The sequence below is a fragment of the Oncorhynchus tshawytscha genome, unplaced genomic scaffold (genome assembly GCF_018296145.1).
Source record: "Oncorhynchus tshawytscha isolate Ot180627B unplaced genomic scaffold, Otsh_v2.0 Un_contig_15005_pilon_pilon, whole genome shotgun sequence".
Classification (NCBI taxonomy): Eukaryota; Metazoa; Chordata; class Actinopteri; order Salmoniformes; family Salmonidae; genus Oncorhynchus; species Oncorhynchus tshawytscha.
The window spans coordinates 1-15,009 of NW_024608084.1; the positions used below are offsets into that span (position 1 = coordinate 1).

At 52.8% G+C, this 15,009-nt stretch overlaps 1 protein-coding gene across 1 annotated transcript; it reads right to left on the reverse strand.

The window, feature by feature from the left end:
* Nucleotides 1-898: 898 nt before the first annotated feature.
* On the reverse strand, nucleotides 899-11,557 carry LOC121843258 (transcription regulator protein BACH1-like). The gene is made up of 6 exons (XM_042312848.1): nucleotides 11,409-11,557; nucleotides 9,082-9,339; nucleotides 6,650-7,624; nucleotides 5,952-6,467; nucleotides 1,859-2,065; nucleotides 899-1,473 (listed from the first exon to the last, which is right to left on the reverse strand). Exons 2-6 carry the CDS (start codon nucleotides 9,337-9,339, stop codon nucleotides 1,204-1,206), a joined length of 2,226 nt encoding a protein of 741 aa, XP_042168782.1. The 5' UTR covers nucleotides 11,409-11,557; the 3' UTR covers nucleotides 899-1,203.
* Between the last annotated feature and the right edge of the window lie 3,452 nt (nucleotides 11,558-15,009).

The following is a 15,009-nucleotide window of genomic DNA, read 5'->3' on the forward strand; positions in this document are numbered from 1 at the left end:
CTACTAACTCACACCAATCCATCCTACTAACCTACACCAATCCATCCCACTAACCCATGCCTACACCAATCCAGCACGTTTAAATTCCTCAGATTGCACACTTCAGGAGGAAGGAGAAGTTATTGGGATGGTGTGAAGGTCTATGGTCTCTTTGTCTATAAAGTGGAGATGATTTTTGTTAATTTTTTATTTAACCTTTATTTAACTAGGCAGGTCAGTTAAGAACAAATTCTTATTTACAATGACGGCCTAGGAACAGTGGGTTAACTGCCTGTTCAGGGGCAGAACAACAGATTTTTACCTTGTCAGCTCGGGGAATAGATCGAGCAACCTTTCGGTTACTAGTCCAACGCTCTAACCACTAGGCTACCTGCTGGTTACTAGTCCAACCCTCTAACCACTAGGCTACCTGCTGGTTACTAGTCCAACGCTCTAACCACTAGGCTACCTGTTGGTTACTAGTCCAACGCTCTAACCACTAGGCTACCTGTTGGTTACTAGTCCAACGCTCTAACCACTAGGCTACCTGTTTGGTTACTAGTCCAACGCCTCTAACCACTAACCAGGGTACCTGCTGGTTACTAGTCCAACGCTCTAACCACTAGGCTACCTGCTGGTTACTAGTCCAACGCTCTAACCACTAGGCTACCTGCTGGTTCTAGTCCAACGCTCTAACCACTAGGCTACCTGCTGGTTACTAGTCCAACGCTCTAACCACTAGGCTACCTGCTGGTTACTAGTCCAACGCTACACTAACCACTAGATTACCCTGCCGCCTCTACAATCTAACCACTAGTCTCCCTGCCCCCTCTACACTCTAACCACTAGCCTACCTACCCCCTCTACACTAACCACTAGGCTACCTACCCCCTCTACACTCTAACCCTGCCACCCCCCCCCCAGGTAGCCTAGTGGTTAGAGTGTAGGGGCGGAAGGTAGCCTAGTGGTTAGAAATCTTTCCTCTGTTTAGGAGTTGTAGCCTATTATAATATTATAAGCAGAACATGGTGGTGATGATGATGATGGTGATGATGGTGGTGATGAAGATAATGGTGGTCCCTCCAGGTGTCTGGACTAACACCTTTGTTGGTCACACTATTCCATGGGCAGGATATCAGTCACCTGTTCACAGGTATGTACCTGAGGTTCTGTCCAATCACCTGATAGCTCCTCCCCTGTGGGTGTGTCCTTGGGAGAGCTGGTCTAAGATTCTCGGGGTCCTGAGGATGAGGAGGAAGCCGACAGAGAAGCCAGGGGCTGTAGTCGTTTCTCTAGCCCAGGGGAGGCTGGGTCTGTGGGGGAGATGAGAGCAGAGAGAGGGCAATATGGGGAGGCTAGGACCTGGAGTTGTTTGGGACTCAGGGCAGACTCGCTGCAGGCCCTCTGACACAGTTCAGACACACTTTGCCAAGTCTTCAGTTTCATCTGGATCAGATTGGTCCTCTCTGTCATGAGATGATCCTTCTCTGTCCTCTGGGAGAAACACAGACAGGGACAACACACAGACAGGGACAGACAGGACAGCACACAGACAGGGACAGCACACAGACAGGGACAGCACACAGACAGGGACAGCACACAGACAGGGACAGCATGCAGACAGGGACAGCACACAGACAGGGACAGCACACAGACAGGGACAGCACACAGAAATCACAAAACACACATGCACGCACACACACCAGAAACACATCATGCAGAAATCCCAAACCCACACCATGCACACACACACCACACACACACACACACACACACACACACACACACACACACACACACACACACACACACACAGTACATTAGTAAATCTAATTGTCCTTTCCTGTAGCAGCTTTAAGAGACAGTCATGTCACCTCACCAGTTTGTCAATCTCACACTCCAGGTTGTGTATACAGTCCAGCTTCCTCTTGCGACAGCGCTGGGCTGCGCTGCGGTTCTTACTCCTGCGTCTGACGTCGTGGACAAAGTCCAGCTGCTCTCTGGTCAGAGTCTGGTGCCTCAACATCAGCTGGAAGTCATTCCTGCTCAACGCCAAAATCTGACCTACAGAGAATGGCAGCTGTAACTGGAAAACACGGAGAGGATCAAGACCGGTCTGGATTGGATCAGATCAATACGTTTGACCATATACAGTGGGACAAAATAGTATTTAGTCAGCCACCAATTGTGCAAGTTCTCCCACTTAAAAAGATGAGAGAGGCCTGTAATTTTCATCATAGGTACACTTCAACGATGACAGACAAAATGAGAAAAAAAATCCAGAAAATCACATTGTAGGATTTTTAATGAATTTATTTGCAAATTATGGTGTACCTATGATGAAAATTACAGGCCTCATCTTTTTAAGTGGGAGAACTTGCACAATTGGTGGCGGACGAAATACTTTTTTGTCCCAATGTATATACATGTGACTGTAGTACTGTAGTGTACGGGTCACACACACACACCCTCTAGTAGTACTGTAGTGTGCTGGTCACACACACACACCCTCTAGTAGTACTGTAGTGTACTGGTCACACACACACACACCCTCTAGTAGTACTGTAGTGTACGGGTCACACACACACCCTCTAGTAGTACTGTAGTGTACTGGTCACACACACACACACCCTCTAGTACTACTGTAGTGTACGGGTCACACACACACACACCCTCTAGTAGTACTGTAGTGTACGGGTCACACACACACACACCCTCTAGTAGTACTGTAGTGTACGGGTCACACACACACCCTCTAGTAGTACTGTAGTGTACTGGTCACACACACACACACCCTCTAGTACTACTGTAGTGTACGGGTCACACACACACACCCTCTAGTAGTACTGTAGTGTACTGGTCACACACACACACCCTCTAGTAGTACTGTAGTGTACTGGTCACACACACACACACCCTCTAGTAGTACTGTAGTGTACTGGTCACACACACACACACACCCTCTAGTAGTACTGTAGTGTACGGGTCACACACACACACACACACACACACCCTCTAGTAGTACTGTAGTGTACGGGTCACACACACACACCCTCTAGTAGTACTGTAGTGTACTGGTCACACACACACACCCTCTAGTAGTACTGTAGTGTACTGGTCACACACACACACACCCTCTAGTAGTACTGTAGTGTACTGTCACACACACACACACACACCTCTAGTAGTACTGTAGTGTACTGGTCACACACACCCTCTAGTAGTACTGTAGTGTACTGGTCACACACACACACACACCCTCTAGTAGTACTGTAGTGTACTGGTCACACACACACCCTCTAGTAGTACTGTAGTGTACGGGTCACACACACACACCTCTAGTAGTACTGTAGTGTACTGGTCACACACACACACCCTCTAGTAGTACTGTAGTGTACTGGTCACACACACACACCCTCTAGTAGTACTGTAGTGTACTGGTCACACACACACACCCTCTAGTAGTACTGTAGTGTACTGGTCACACACACACACCCTCTAGTAGTACTGTAGTGTACTGGTCACACACACACCCTCTAGTAGTACTGTAGTGTACGGGTCACACACACACACCCTCTAGTAGTACTGTAGTGTACGGGTCACACACACACACCCTCTAGTAGTACTGTAGTGTACGGGTCACACACACACCCTCTAGTAGTACTGTAGTGTACGGGTCACACACACACACACCCTCTAGTAGTACTGTAGTGTACTGGTCACACACACACACCCTCTAGTAGTACTGTAGTGTACGGGTCACACACACACACCTCTAGTAGTACTGTAGTGTACTGGTCACACACACACCCTCTAGTAGTACTGTAGTGTACGGGTCACACACACACACACCCTCTAGTAGTACTGTAGTGTACGGGTCACACACACACACCTCTAGTAGTACTGTAGTGTACTGGTCACACACACACACACACCTTCTAGTAGTACTGTAGTGTATTGGTCACACACACACCCTCTAGTAGTACTGTAGTTTACGGGTCACACACACCCACACCCTCTAGTAGTACTGTAGTGTACTGGTCACACACACACACCCTCTAGTAGTACTGTAGTGTACTGGTCACACACACACACCCTCTAGTAGTACTGTAGTGTTAAAAATAAAATAAAACATGCCAGGGTGAGATAGAGAAGGGAAACAGAGGCCCTCTGGCTGTAGGAGCAGGACTCTCCCTCCCTCTCTCCCAGTATCACCTCCATGGTCCTCTGGCTGTAGGAGCAGGACTCTCCCTCCCTCTCTCCCAGTATCACCTCCATGGTCCTCTGGCTGTAGGAGCAGGACTCTCCCTCCCTCTCTCCCAGTATCACCTCCATGGTCCTCTGGCTGTAGGAGCAGGACTCTCCCTCCCTCTCTCCCAGTATCACCTCCATGGTCCTCTGGCTGTAGGAGCAGGACTCTCCCTCCCTCTCTCCCAGTATCACCTCCATGGTCCTCTGGCTGTAGGAGCAGGACTCTCCCTCCCTCTCTCCCAGTATCACCTCCATGGTCCTCTGGCTGTAGGAGCAGGACTCTCCCTCCCTCTCTCCCAGTATCACCTCCCTGGTCCTCTGGCTGTAGGAGCAGGACTCTCCCTCCCTCTCTCCCAGTATCACCTCCATGGTCCTCTGGCTGTAGGAGCAGGACTCTCCCTCCCTCTCTCCCAGTATCACCTCCCTGGTCCTCTGGCTGTAGGAGCAGGACTCTCCCTCCCTCTCTCCCAGTATCACCTCCCTGGTCCTCTGGCTGTAGGAGCAGGACTCTCCCTCCCTCTCTCCCAGTATCACCTCCCTGGTCCTCTGGCTGTAGGAGCAGGACTCTCCCTCCCTCTCTCCCAGTATCACCTCCATGGTCCTCTGGCTGTAGGAGCAGGACTCTCCCTCCCTCTCTCCCAGTATCACCTCCCTGGTCCTCTGGCTGTAGGAGCAGGACTCTCCCTCCCTCTCTCCCAGTATCACCTCCATGGTCCTCTGGCTGTAGGAGCAGGACTCTCCCTCCCTCTCTCCCAGTATCACCTCCCTGGTCCTCTGGCTGTAGGAGCAGGACTCTCCCTCCCTCTCTCCCAGTATCACCTCCCTGGTCCTCTGGCTGGAGGAGCAGGACTCTCCCTCCCTCTCTCCCAGTATCACCTCCCTGGTCCTCTGGCTGCAGGAGCAGAACTCTCCCTCCCTCTCTCCCAGTATCACCTCCCTGGTCCTCTGGCTGTAGGAGCAGAACTCTCCCTCCTCTCTCCCAGTATCACCTCCCTGGTCCTCTGGCTGCAGGAGCAGAACTCTCCCTCTCTCCCAGTATCACCTCCCTGGTCCTCTGGCTGCAGGAGCAGAACTCTCCCTCCCTCTCTCCCAGTATCACCTCCCTGGTCCTCTGGCTGTAGGAGCAGGACTCTCCCTCCCTCTCTCCCAGTATCACCTCCCTGGTCCTCTGGCTATAGGAGCAGGACTCTCCCTCCCTCTCTCCCAGTATCACCTCCCTGGTCCTCTGGCTGTAGGAGCAGGACTCTCCCTCCCTCTCTCCCAGTATCACCTCCCTGGTCCTCTGGCTATAGGAGCAGGACTCTCCCTCCTCTCTCCCAGTATCACCTCCATGGTCCTCTGGCTGTAGGAGCAGGACTCTCCCTCCCTCTCTCCCAGTATCACCTCTCTGGTCCTCTGGCTATAGGAGCAGGACTCTCCCTCCCTCTCTCCCAGTATCACCTCCCTGGTCCTCTGGCTGTAGGAGCAGGACTCTCCCTCCCTCTCTCCCAGTATCACCTCCCTGGTCCTCTGGCTGTAGGAGCAGGACTCTCCCTCCCTCTCTCCCAGTATCACCTCCATGGTCCTCTGGCTGTAGGAGCAGGACTCTCCCTCTCTCCCAGTATCACCTCCCTGGTCCTCTGGCTGTAGGAGCAGGACTCTCCCTCTCTCCCAGTATCACCTCCCTGGTCCTCTGGCTATAGGAGCAGGACTCTGCCTCCCTCTCTCCCAGTATGACTCACCTCCCTAGCCTTCTGGCTGTAGGAGCAGGACTCACTGTCTCCCTCCGTATCAAAGCAGTCCGAGTCTCCATCATCCCCAGAGGTCAGAGAGGACACACAGGGACTCTTCTCTGACTGGGATGACCCCTCACAGCCCGGCAGCTGGGCGTCCCCTAAACCTGTCCCTCTGTCCATCTCCCTGTCTGTCCCACTGTCCAGGCCATGGAGAAAAGGACAGTCCCCGGTGCTGGAGGTGAGGTACAGCTGGTTCAGCCAGTCCAACTTGGGGCTCATGCTCCGGGGTTTCAAGGTGGATCTGCTGCCCTGAATGTTCTCAGGCCCAGTCTCAGGTAGGGAGTCCTGGAGGAGGGAAGGAGGAGACGAGAGGTCTGACCAAAGACCATGGGCCAAGTGTTCAGCCACCTCCCTCTCCATGCTGCTCCTCCCTTCCCATCCGCTCTCTCTCCTCTCTTCCTCTCCTCTCCCTCTATCCATCTCTCTCCTCTCTTCCTCTCCCTGTCCTCTCCCTCTATCCATCTCTCTCCTCTCTTCCTCTCCTCTATCCATCTCTCTCCTCTCTTCCTCTCCTCTATCCATCGCTCTCCTCTCTTCCTCTCCCTGTCCTCTCCCTCCCTGCTCCTGTTCTGTCTTTGGCTGACTGGGGATGGAGACAGCTGGATCTAACCCTTCAAGGTGCCCTCTACCACCTAGAACACAACCTCCCCCACACCTCCAGGGCTCTGATGGCCAAGCCCAGGTTCCTCAAGGGGGCATCGGTGTGATGCAGTACCCACTGTCCCCTCATCCAACCCTGGGCTCTGTTCACAGCTGACAGTCCTACCACTGGAAACCTCCATGAGTGGAGATCTAAGGCAGCCGACTCCAGAAGCCTTCTCTGCTTCTCTCCTCCTCTCTTCCACCTCTCCTACCCCCTCATACTTGTCTATGTTCTCCCCGGCTGCCTCTCTCTTTTCCCCATCCTCCTCTCCTACCCTCTCCTCAACCTCTCCATGTCCTGGCTGGTTAGTCTGTGTCTGTGAGCAATGGGAGGAGTTCTCTCCAGAGATCTCCACTGCAGGACCCTCCTTACAGCCCCCACTACTGGGGCAAGGTAGACAGGACCGGGACTGAGGCAGAGGGCAGCCCTCCTCAGTGACCACTGGGGAATCAAGGGTTGTTTCTGGGATGCAGACGTCCAGACACACACTGTCCTTCCCACAAGCCAGCTGGAACTTACAGGACTTGGGGCACCACAGGGAGTCGTCAGTCTGGGTGTCTGATTGGATATTGATTTCAGGAGGAGGGGCAGGGGTTTCGCTTTTAGATCCTGTCACACCATTTGTAGGTTGGCTGCTTTGACAGGGGGCTCCACCCACATCCTGTTCAACGGGCGAATCAGAAACCACCCGGACCCCTTTGTCATCATCTAAGACATCCTTGTTCGTGTCGATGTCGCCAAGTTCTGACCCAGGGGACTGTCTCCTGCACCGTGTCTTACAGCAGGTCTTCCTCTGGAAGGAGGCCGAACTGCTGCTGAAGAACTTGGGCAGGAGGAAGTCAAAACAGGCCGAGTCCAGATCCCTGAAACCCAGAATAGAGGCACAGTGTCGTATCTCCACAACATTATCTTTACTGAAGAGCAGCTTGGAGGTGTAGACAAACTGCAGCAGTGGCTCAAAGCCACTCACCGTCACCTTAGAGAGAGACACAAAGAAGTGTAGTCGTGACACAGCAATACACATTAAATCGACCACAACTAAACCAATGTGGTCACACACACTCTGCTGATTCAGGATGTTCCAGATATTTCCTATCTGACAGAGCATCTCATCTCTTAGCCAAACTACACTCGTGTGATGAGTAACCTTGGGAACGTAAGATTTGTGTTCGGTTTAAGTTCAGTGGGATAACCCCCGGACTTAAGCTCAGTGGGATAACCCCCGGACTTAAGCTCAGTGGGATAACCCTCTGGACCTAAACTCAGTGGGATAACCCTCTGGACCTAAGCTCAGTGGGATAACCCTCTGGACCTAAACTCAGTGGGATAACCCCCTGGACCTAAGCTCAGTGGGATAACCCCCTGGACCTAAGCTCAGTGGGATAACCCTCTGGACCTAAGCTCAGTGGGATAACCCCCTGGACCTAAGCTCAGTGGGATAACCCCCTGGACCTAAACTCTGTGGGATAACCCTCTGGACCTAAACTCAGTGGGATAACCCCTGGACCTAAGCTCAGTGGGATAACCCCTGGACCTAAGCTCAGTGGGATAACCCCTGGACCTAAGCTCAGTGGGATAACCCCTGGACCTAAGCTCAGTGGGATAACCCCTGGACCTAAGCTCAGTGGGATAACCCCTGGACCTAAGCTCAGTGGGATAACCCCTGGACCTAAGCTCAGTGGGATAACCCCTGGACCTAAGCTCAGTGGGATAACCCCTGGACCTAAGCTCAGTGGGATAACCCCTGGACCTAAGCTCAGTGGGATAACCCCTGGACCTAAGCTCTGTGGGATAACCCCCTGGACCTAAGCTCAGTGGGATAACCCTCTGGACCTAAGCTCAGCTCAGTGAGATAACCCCCTGGACCTAAGCTCAGCTCAGTGGGATAACCCCTGGACCTAAGCTCAGCTCAGTGGGATAACCCCTGGACCTAAACTCAGCTCAGTGGGATAAACCCCTGGACCTAAGCTCAGCTCAGTGGGATAAACCCCTGGACCTAAGCTCAGCTCAGTGGGATAAACCCCTGGACCTAAGCTCAGCTCAGTGGGATAAACCCCTGGACCTAAGCTCAGCTCAGTGGGATAACCCCTGGACCTAAACTCAGCTCAGTGGGATAACCCCTGGACCTAAACTCAGCTCAGTGGGATAACCCCTGGACCTAAACTCAGCTCAGTGGGATAACCCCTGGACCTAAACTCAGCTCAGTGGGATAAACCCCTGGACCTAAACTCAGCTCACTGGGATAACCCCCTGGACCTAAACTCAGCTCAGTGGGATAAACCCCTGGACCTAAACTCAGCTCACTGGGATAACCCCCTGGACCTAAACTCAGTGGGATAACCCCCGGACCCTACCTGCTAGGCTTTAGATTAATGGACTACATGCCAGAGTTTAGATTAATGGACTACGTGCCAGGCTTTGTTCCCCTCTCACCTCCTGAGGCAGGGTGATGACGAGCCCTGGGCCCGCGTGGGACGAGACCCTGTGAGTGAAGTATTTGCTGCAGGAAGCTAGCACAGAGCGATGGGCCCTGAAGCTCCTCCCTTCCACCACCACTGTGATGTCACACAGCAGGTCACGCCTCCGCTGGTCGTCCAGGCAACGCAGCACATGGCAGCTGTGCACTGAGGACTCAAAGGTAAACACGGAGGACCGCGGGGGGCTCTCCAGACTAGACATGGAGATGGACATCTGTGGAAGACACACAGAGAGAGTGAAGATGATGACATGTAAAAAAATATATATCTTATCCTACTTGCTAAATACAATGTAGCCTAACCTAATGAGCTGTTACAGACTATTAAATATTGTAAACAACTAGTCAAATCAACCCCCCCATTGAGGAGGATTAAAACCAAACAGAAACAGATTTAACTCTTAGTGCCTTAGACCGCTGCGCCACTCGTGAATCCCCTCAAGATAAATATTTTTAAAAGCAATACATTACAAATTCATTTACGCTTAAAATATCCTTAAATCTCAAATATGACATTATAGTAAATTCTGTACAGGCTACTATAGCCTACATGTCTAACACCTGACTGAAGAATGAACTCACCGAGCTTGATTTGGATTAGTCAAGTCATGCACCGGGGTGTGTGTGTGTGTGTGTGTGTGCGGTTTGGCGTAACAGCGTGGAGAGTCCTGACTCATGCGCTCCTGCTGATTAAAAGCCAATTCACGCCTGAACCGAAAATGTGGTCGGTGACGCCGTATGGGGGTGTGACGCAATGGCGGAGCCTCCAGAGTCCAAATTCAGCTCTGTGCCGCGTCGTCGTGGCCTCTACATTTTTGTAAGAAACGTGGTGGGCTTTGTATAGTTCCGCATTGACATGATTGGTTGTCTGTCGATGAGGGTCCTGTATAAACACAAACTGCCTTCACAACAGCTCTGCACAATATGTATGAATGCCCGGACTTCTGCAGAGGACAGATCACCGCTGCACGGCCGACGCAGATAACAGATTGACCATGTAAAGCCTTTCGGGATGAGCAAGCGATTTCCCGTCTGTGCCGTTCTGTCCCCACCCTTGCGGATTTGACCGCATAACTGCCTGGTTTTCCAAGTAACCCACAATAGAGTTCACAACCTACATGGCTTCACTACAGGTTATAGGTCTATATTTACACGCACAGACAGCAAGGTTTGTCCCAGTTGTCAAAAAGGAAACCTTGGATGGCAAATTTGCGCTAGTCAGATTCAAATCCTATATTTCCAACCTTCTATGTCTTTGGAAAAAGGACAGGCTAAACCGTTCTGTGACGGGCTAAACAGTTCTGTGACGGGCTAAACCGTTCTGTGACGGGCTAAACCGTTCTGTGACGGGCTAAACAGTCCTGTGACGGGCTAAACAGTCCTGTGACGGGCTAAACAGTCCTGTGACGGGCTAAACAGTTCTGTGACGGGCTAAACAGTCCTGTGACGGGCTAAACCGTTCTGTGACGGGCTAAACCGTCCTGTGACGGGCTAAACCGTCCTGTGACGGGCTAAACAGTTCTGTGACCGTTCGGGCTAAACAGTCCTGTGACGGGCTAAACAGTCCTGTGACGGGCTAAACAGTCCTGTGACGGGCTAAACAGTTCTGTGACGGGCTAAACAGTCCTGTGACGGGCTAAACAGTCCTGTGACGGGCTAAACAGTTCTGTGACGGGCTAAACAGTCCTGTGACGGGCTAAACCGTTCTGTGACGGGCTAAACAGTCCTGTGACGGGCTAAACAGTCCTGTGACGGGCTAAACAGTTCTGTGACGGGCTAAACAGTCCTGTGACGGGCTAAACAGTCCTGTGACGGGCTAAACAGTCCTGTGACGGGCTAAACAGTCCTGTGACGGGCTAAACAGTTCTGTGACGGGCTAAACAGTCCTGTGACGGGCTAAACTTGATGTTTACTCCAAACATTACCTATCGGAATATAATAGAATGTAGACTATATATCTGAGACAACAGCTGTTCAAGAAACACACCTGACCCTAAAAGTGATTTTGATCTTAACAGTGACCAAAAAGTGGACAATCGGGGGGCAGGTTTACAGCCAAACCGAAGAGATTACATTACGTTGAGATACACCGCAATGAAATACTTCATCACCATGTAAACGAGGCATTTGGGCTACCAGAGCCCGCTGTATAGACTGGATAGACCACTCCAATAATGTACTTTAATAATAAAGCACACAGTACAATAGTAAATGTCTAGTGTTAATAGGTTTCTAACCAAACAACACAATTTAGTGAGAATAAAAAACGATCAGCAGAACTAACCTGACATCGGTTATCCTACAACGACTACGAGCTGAAATCAAACAGGTTTATATTCACGACGTGAGAAATCCACTCGGTCTTCAACTTTTGCTGACAACTTTAACTGGTGGAGCCAATCCTTCGGAGCTTTAGTCTCCTGACTTTCAGCCTGAACTGTCACCTTTCCAACGTTCCCTTATTGGCTACGGTCTCTCTCTGTCACAGTTAACTTCCGCATTTAAAGGCATCCAGCAGCCTACTGTAGCCGGTGTTTGACTGGCATTTTGTGAAAGAGGGTCCTTTGATCAAGAAAGAGAAAGGGGAATAGATAGTGAATTATTTATTGTATTAATGTCTATTAACCCTTTATTAGCCAATGTAAAGCGCATACTTTAATCTGAAGGTGTCAGGATGCCTTTGTTGCCATCTCTCACAGAGATCCCTTTGTTGCCATCTCTCACAGAGATCCCTTTGTTGCCATCTCTCACAGAGATCCCTTTGTTGCCATCTCTCACAGAGATCCCTTTGTTGCCATCTCTCACAGAGATCCCTTTGTTGCCATCTCTCACAGAGATCCCTTTGTTGCCATCTCTCACAGAGATCCCTTTGTTGCCATCTCTCACAGAGATCCCTTTGTTGCCATCTCTCACAGAGATCCCTTTGTTGCCATCTCTCACAGAGATCCCTTTGTTGCCATCTCTCACAGAGATCCCTCTGTTGCCATCTCTCACAGAGATCCCTTTGTTGCCATCTCTCACAGAGATCCCTTTGTTGCCATCTCTCACAGAGATCCCTCTGTTGCCATCTCTCACAGAGATCCCTTTGTTGCCATCTCTCACAGAGATCCCTTTGTTGCCATCTCTCACAGAGATCCCTTTGTTTCCATCTCTCACAGAGATCTTTGATATATGTGAAACTTTCTTGGAAACATTCAAATCTGGCCTAGAAATCTATTTATTCACAAGCTTCTCAGTAACTGGAGCGACACCGGGAGGGCTGGAGCGAGACCGAGGTGAGCTGGAGGGAGGGCTGGAGGGAGACCGGGAGGGCTGGAGGGAGGGCTGGAGGGAGACCGGGGGAGGGCTGGAGGGAGGGCTGGAGGAGACCGGGGAGGGCTGGAGGGAGACCGGGGAGGGCTGGAGGGAGACCGGGAGGGCTGGAGGAGACCGGGGAGGGCTGGAGGGAGACCGGGGAGGGCTGGAGGAGACCGGGGAGGGCTGGAGGGAGACCGGGGAGGGCTGGAGGGAGACCGAGGTGAGCTGGAGGGAGACCGGGGGAGGGCTGGAGGGAGACCGGGGAGGGCTGGAGGGAGACCAGGGAGGGCTGGAGGGAGACCGGGGAGGGCTGGAGGGGAGACCGAGGTGAGCTGGAGGGAGACCGGGGAGGGCTAGAGGGAGACCGGGGAGGGCTGGAGGGAGACCGGGGGAGGGCTGGAGGGAGACCGGGAGGGCTTGAGTGAGACCGGGAGGGCTGGAGGGAGACCGGGAGGGCTGGAGGGAGACCGGGAGGGCTGGAGGGAGACCGGGGGAGGGCTGGAGGGAGACCGGGGAGGGCTGGAGGGAGACCGGGGAGGGCTGGAGAGAGACCGGGGAGGGCTGGAGCTAGACCGGGGAGGGCTGGAGGGAGACCGGGGAGGGCTGGAGCGAGACCGCGGAGGCCTGGAGGGAGGGCTGGAGGGAGACCGGGGGTGGGCTGGAGGGAGACCGGGGAGGGCTGGAGCGAGACCGGGGAGGGCTGGAGGGAGACCGGGGAGGGCTGGAGCGAGACCGGGAGGGCTGGAGAGAGACCGGGGAGGGCTGGAGGGAGACCGGGGAGGGCTGAGAGAGATCGGGGAGGGCTGGAGGGAGACCGGGGAGGGCTGGATGGAGACCGGGGAGGGCTGGGGCGAGACCGGGGAGGGCTGGAGGGAGACCGGGAGGGCTGGAGGGAGACCGGGAGGGCTGGAGGGAGACCGGGAGGGCTGGAGGGAGGGCTGGAGCGAGACCGCGGAGGCCTGGAGGGAGGGCTGGAGGGAGACCGGGGTGGGCTGGAGGGAGACCGGGGGAGGGCTGGAGCGAGACCGGGGTGGGATGGAGAGAGACCGGGAGGGCTGGAGGGAGACCGGGAGGGCTGGAGAGAGACCGGGGAGGGCTGGAGGGAGACCGGGGAGGGCTGGAGGGAGACCGGGAGGGCTGGAGAGAGACCGGGGAGGGCTGGAGCGAGACCGGGAGGGCTGGAGGGAGACCGGGGGAGGGCTGGAGGGAGACCGGGGAGGGCTGGAGCGAGACCGCGGAGGGCTGGAGGGAGACCGGGGAGGGATGGAGGGAGACCGGGGAGGGATGGAGGGAGACCGGGAGGGCTGGGGCGAGACCGGGGTGGGATGGAGAGAGACCGGGGAGGGCTGGAGGGAGATTTTTAATGAATTTATTTGCAAATTATGGTGAAAATAAGTGTTTGGTCAATAACAAAAGTTTATCTAAATACTTTGTTATATACCCTTTGTTGGCAATGACAGAGGTCTTCACAAGGTTTTCACGCACTGTTGCTGGTATTTTGGCCCATTCCTCCATGCAGATCTCCTCTAGAGCAGTGATGTTTTGGGGCTGTTGCTGGGCAACACGGACTTTCAACTCCCTCCAAAGATTTTCTATGGGGTTGAGATCTGGAGACTGGCTAGGCCACTCCAGGACCTTGAAATGCTTCTTACGAAGCCACTCCTTCGTTGCCCAGGCGGTGTGTTTGGGATCATTGTCATGCTGAAAGACCCAGCCACATTTCATCTTCAATGCCCTTGCTGATGGAAGTAGGTTTTCACTCAAAATCTCACGGTACATGGCCCCATTCATTCTTTCCTTTACACGGATCAGTCGTCCTGGTCCCTTTGCAGAAAAACAGCCCCAAAGCATGATGTTTCCGCCCCCATGCTTCACTGTAGGTATGGTGTTCTTTGGATGCAACTCAGCATTCTTTGTCCTCCAAACACGACAAGTTGAGTTTTTACCAAAAAGTTATATTTTGGTTTCATCTGACCATATGACATTCTCCCAATCTTCTTCTGGATCATCCAAATACTCTCTAGCAAACTTCAGACGGGCCTGGACATGTACTGGCTTAAGCAGGGGGACACGTCTGGCACTGCAGGATTTGAGTCCCTGGCGGCGTAGGGTGTTACTGATGATAGGTGATGATTGTTACTTTGGTCCCAGCTCTCTGCAGGTCATTCACTAGGTCCCCCCGTGTGGTTCTGGGATTTTTGCTCACCGTTCTTGTGATCATTTTGACCCCACGGGGTGAGATTTTGCGTGGAGCCCCAGATCGAGGGAGATTATCAGTGGTCTTGTATGTCTTCCATTTCCTAATACTTACTCCCACAGTTGATTTCTTCAAACCAAGCTGCTTACCTATTGCAGATTCAGTCTTCCCACCCTGGTGCAGGTCTACAATTTTATTTCTGGTGTCCTTTGACAGCTCTTTGGTCTTGGCCATAGTGGAGTTTGGAGTGTGACTGTTTGAGGTTGTGGACAGGTGTCTTTTACACTGATAAGTTCAAACAGGTGCCATTAATACAGGTAACGAGTGGAGGACAGAGGAGCCTCTTAAAGAAGAAGTTACAGGTCTATGAGAGCCAGAAATCTTGCTTGTT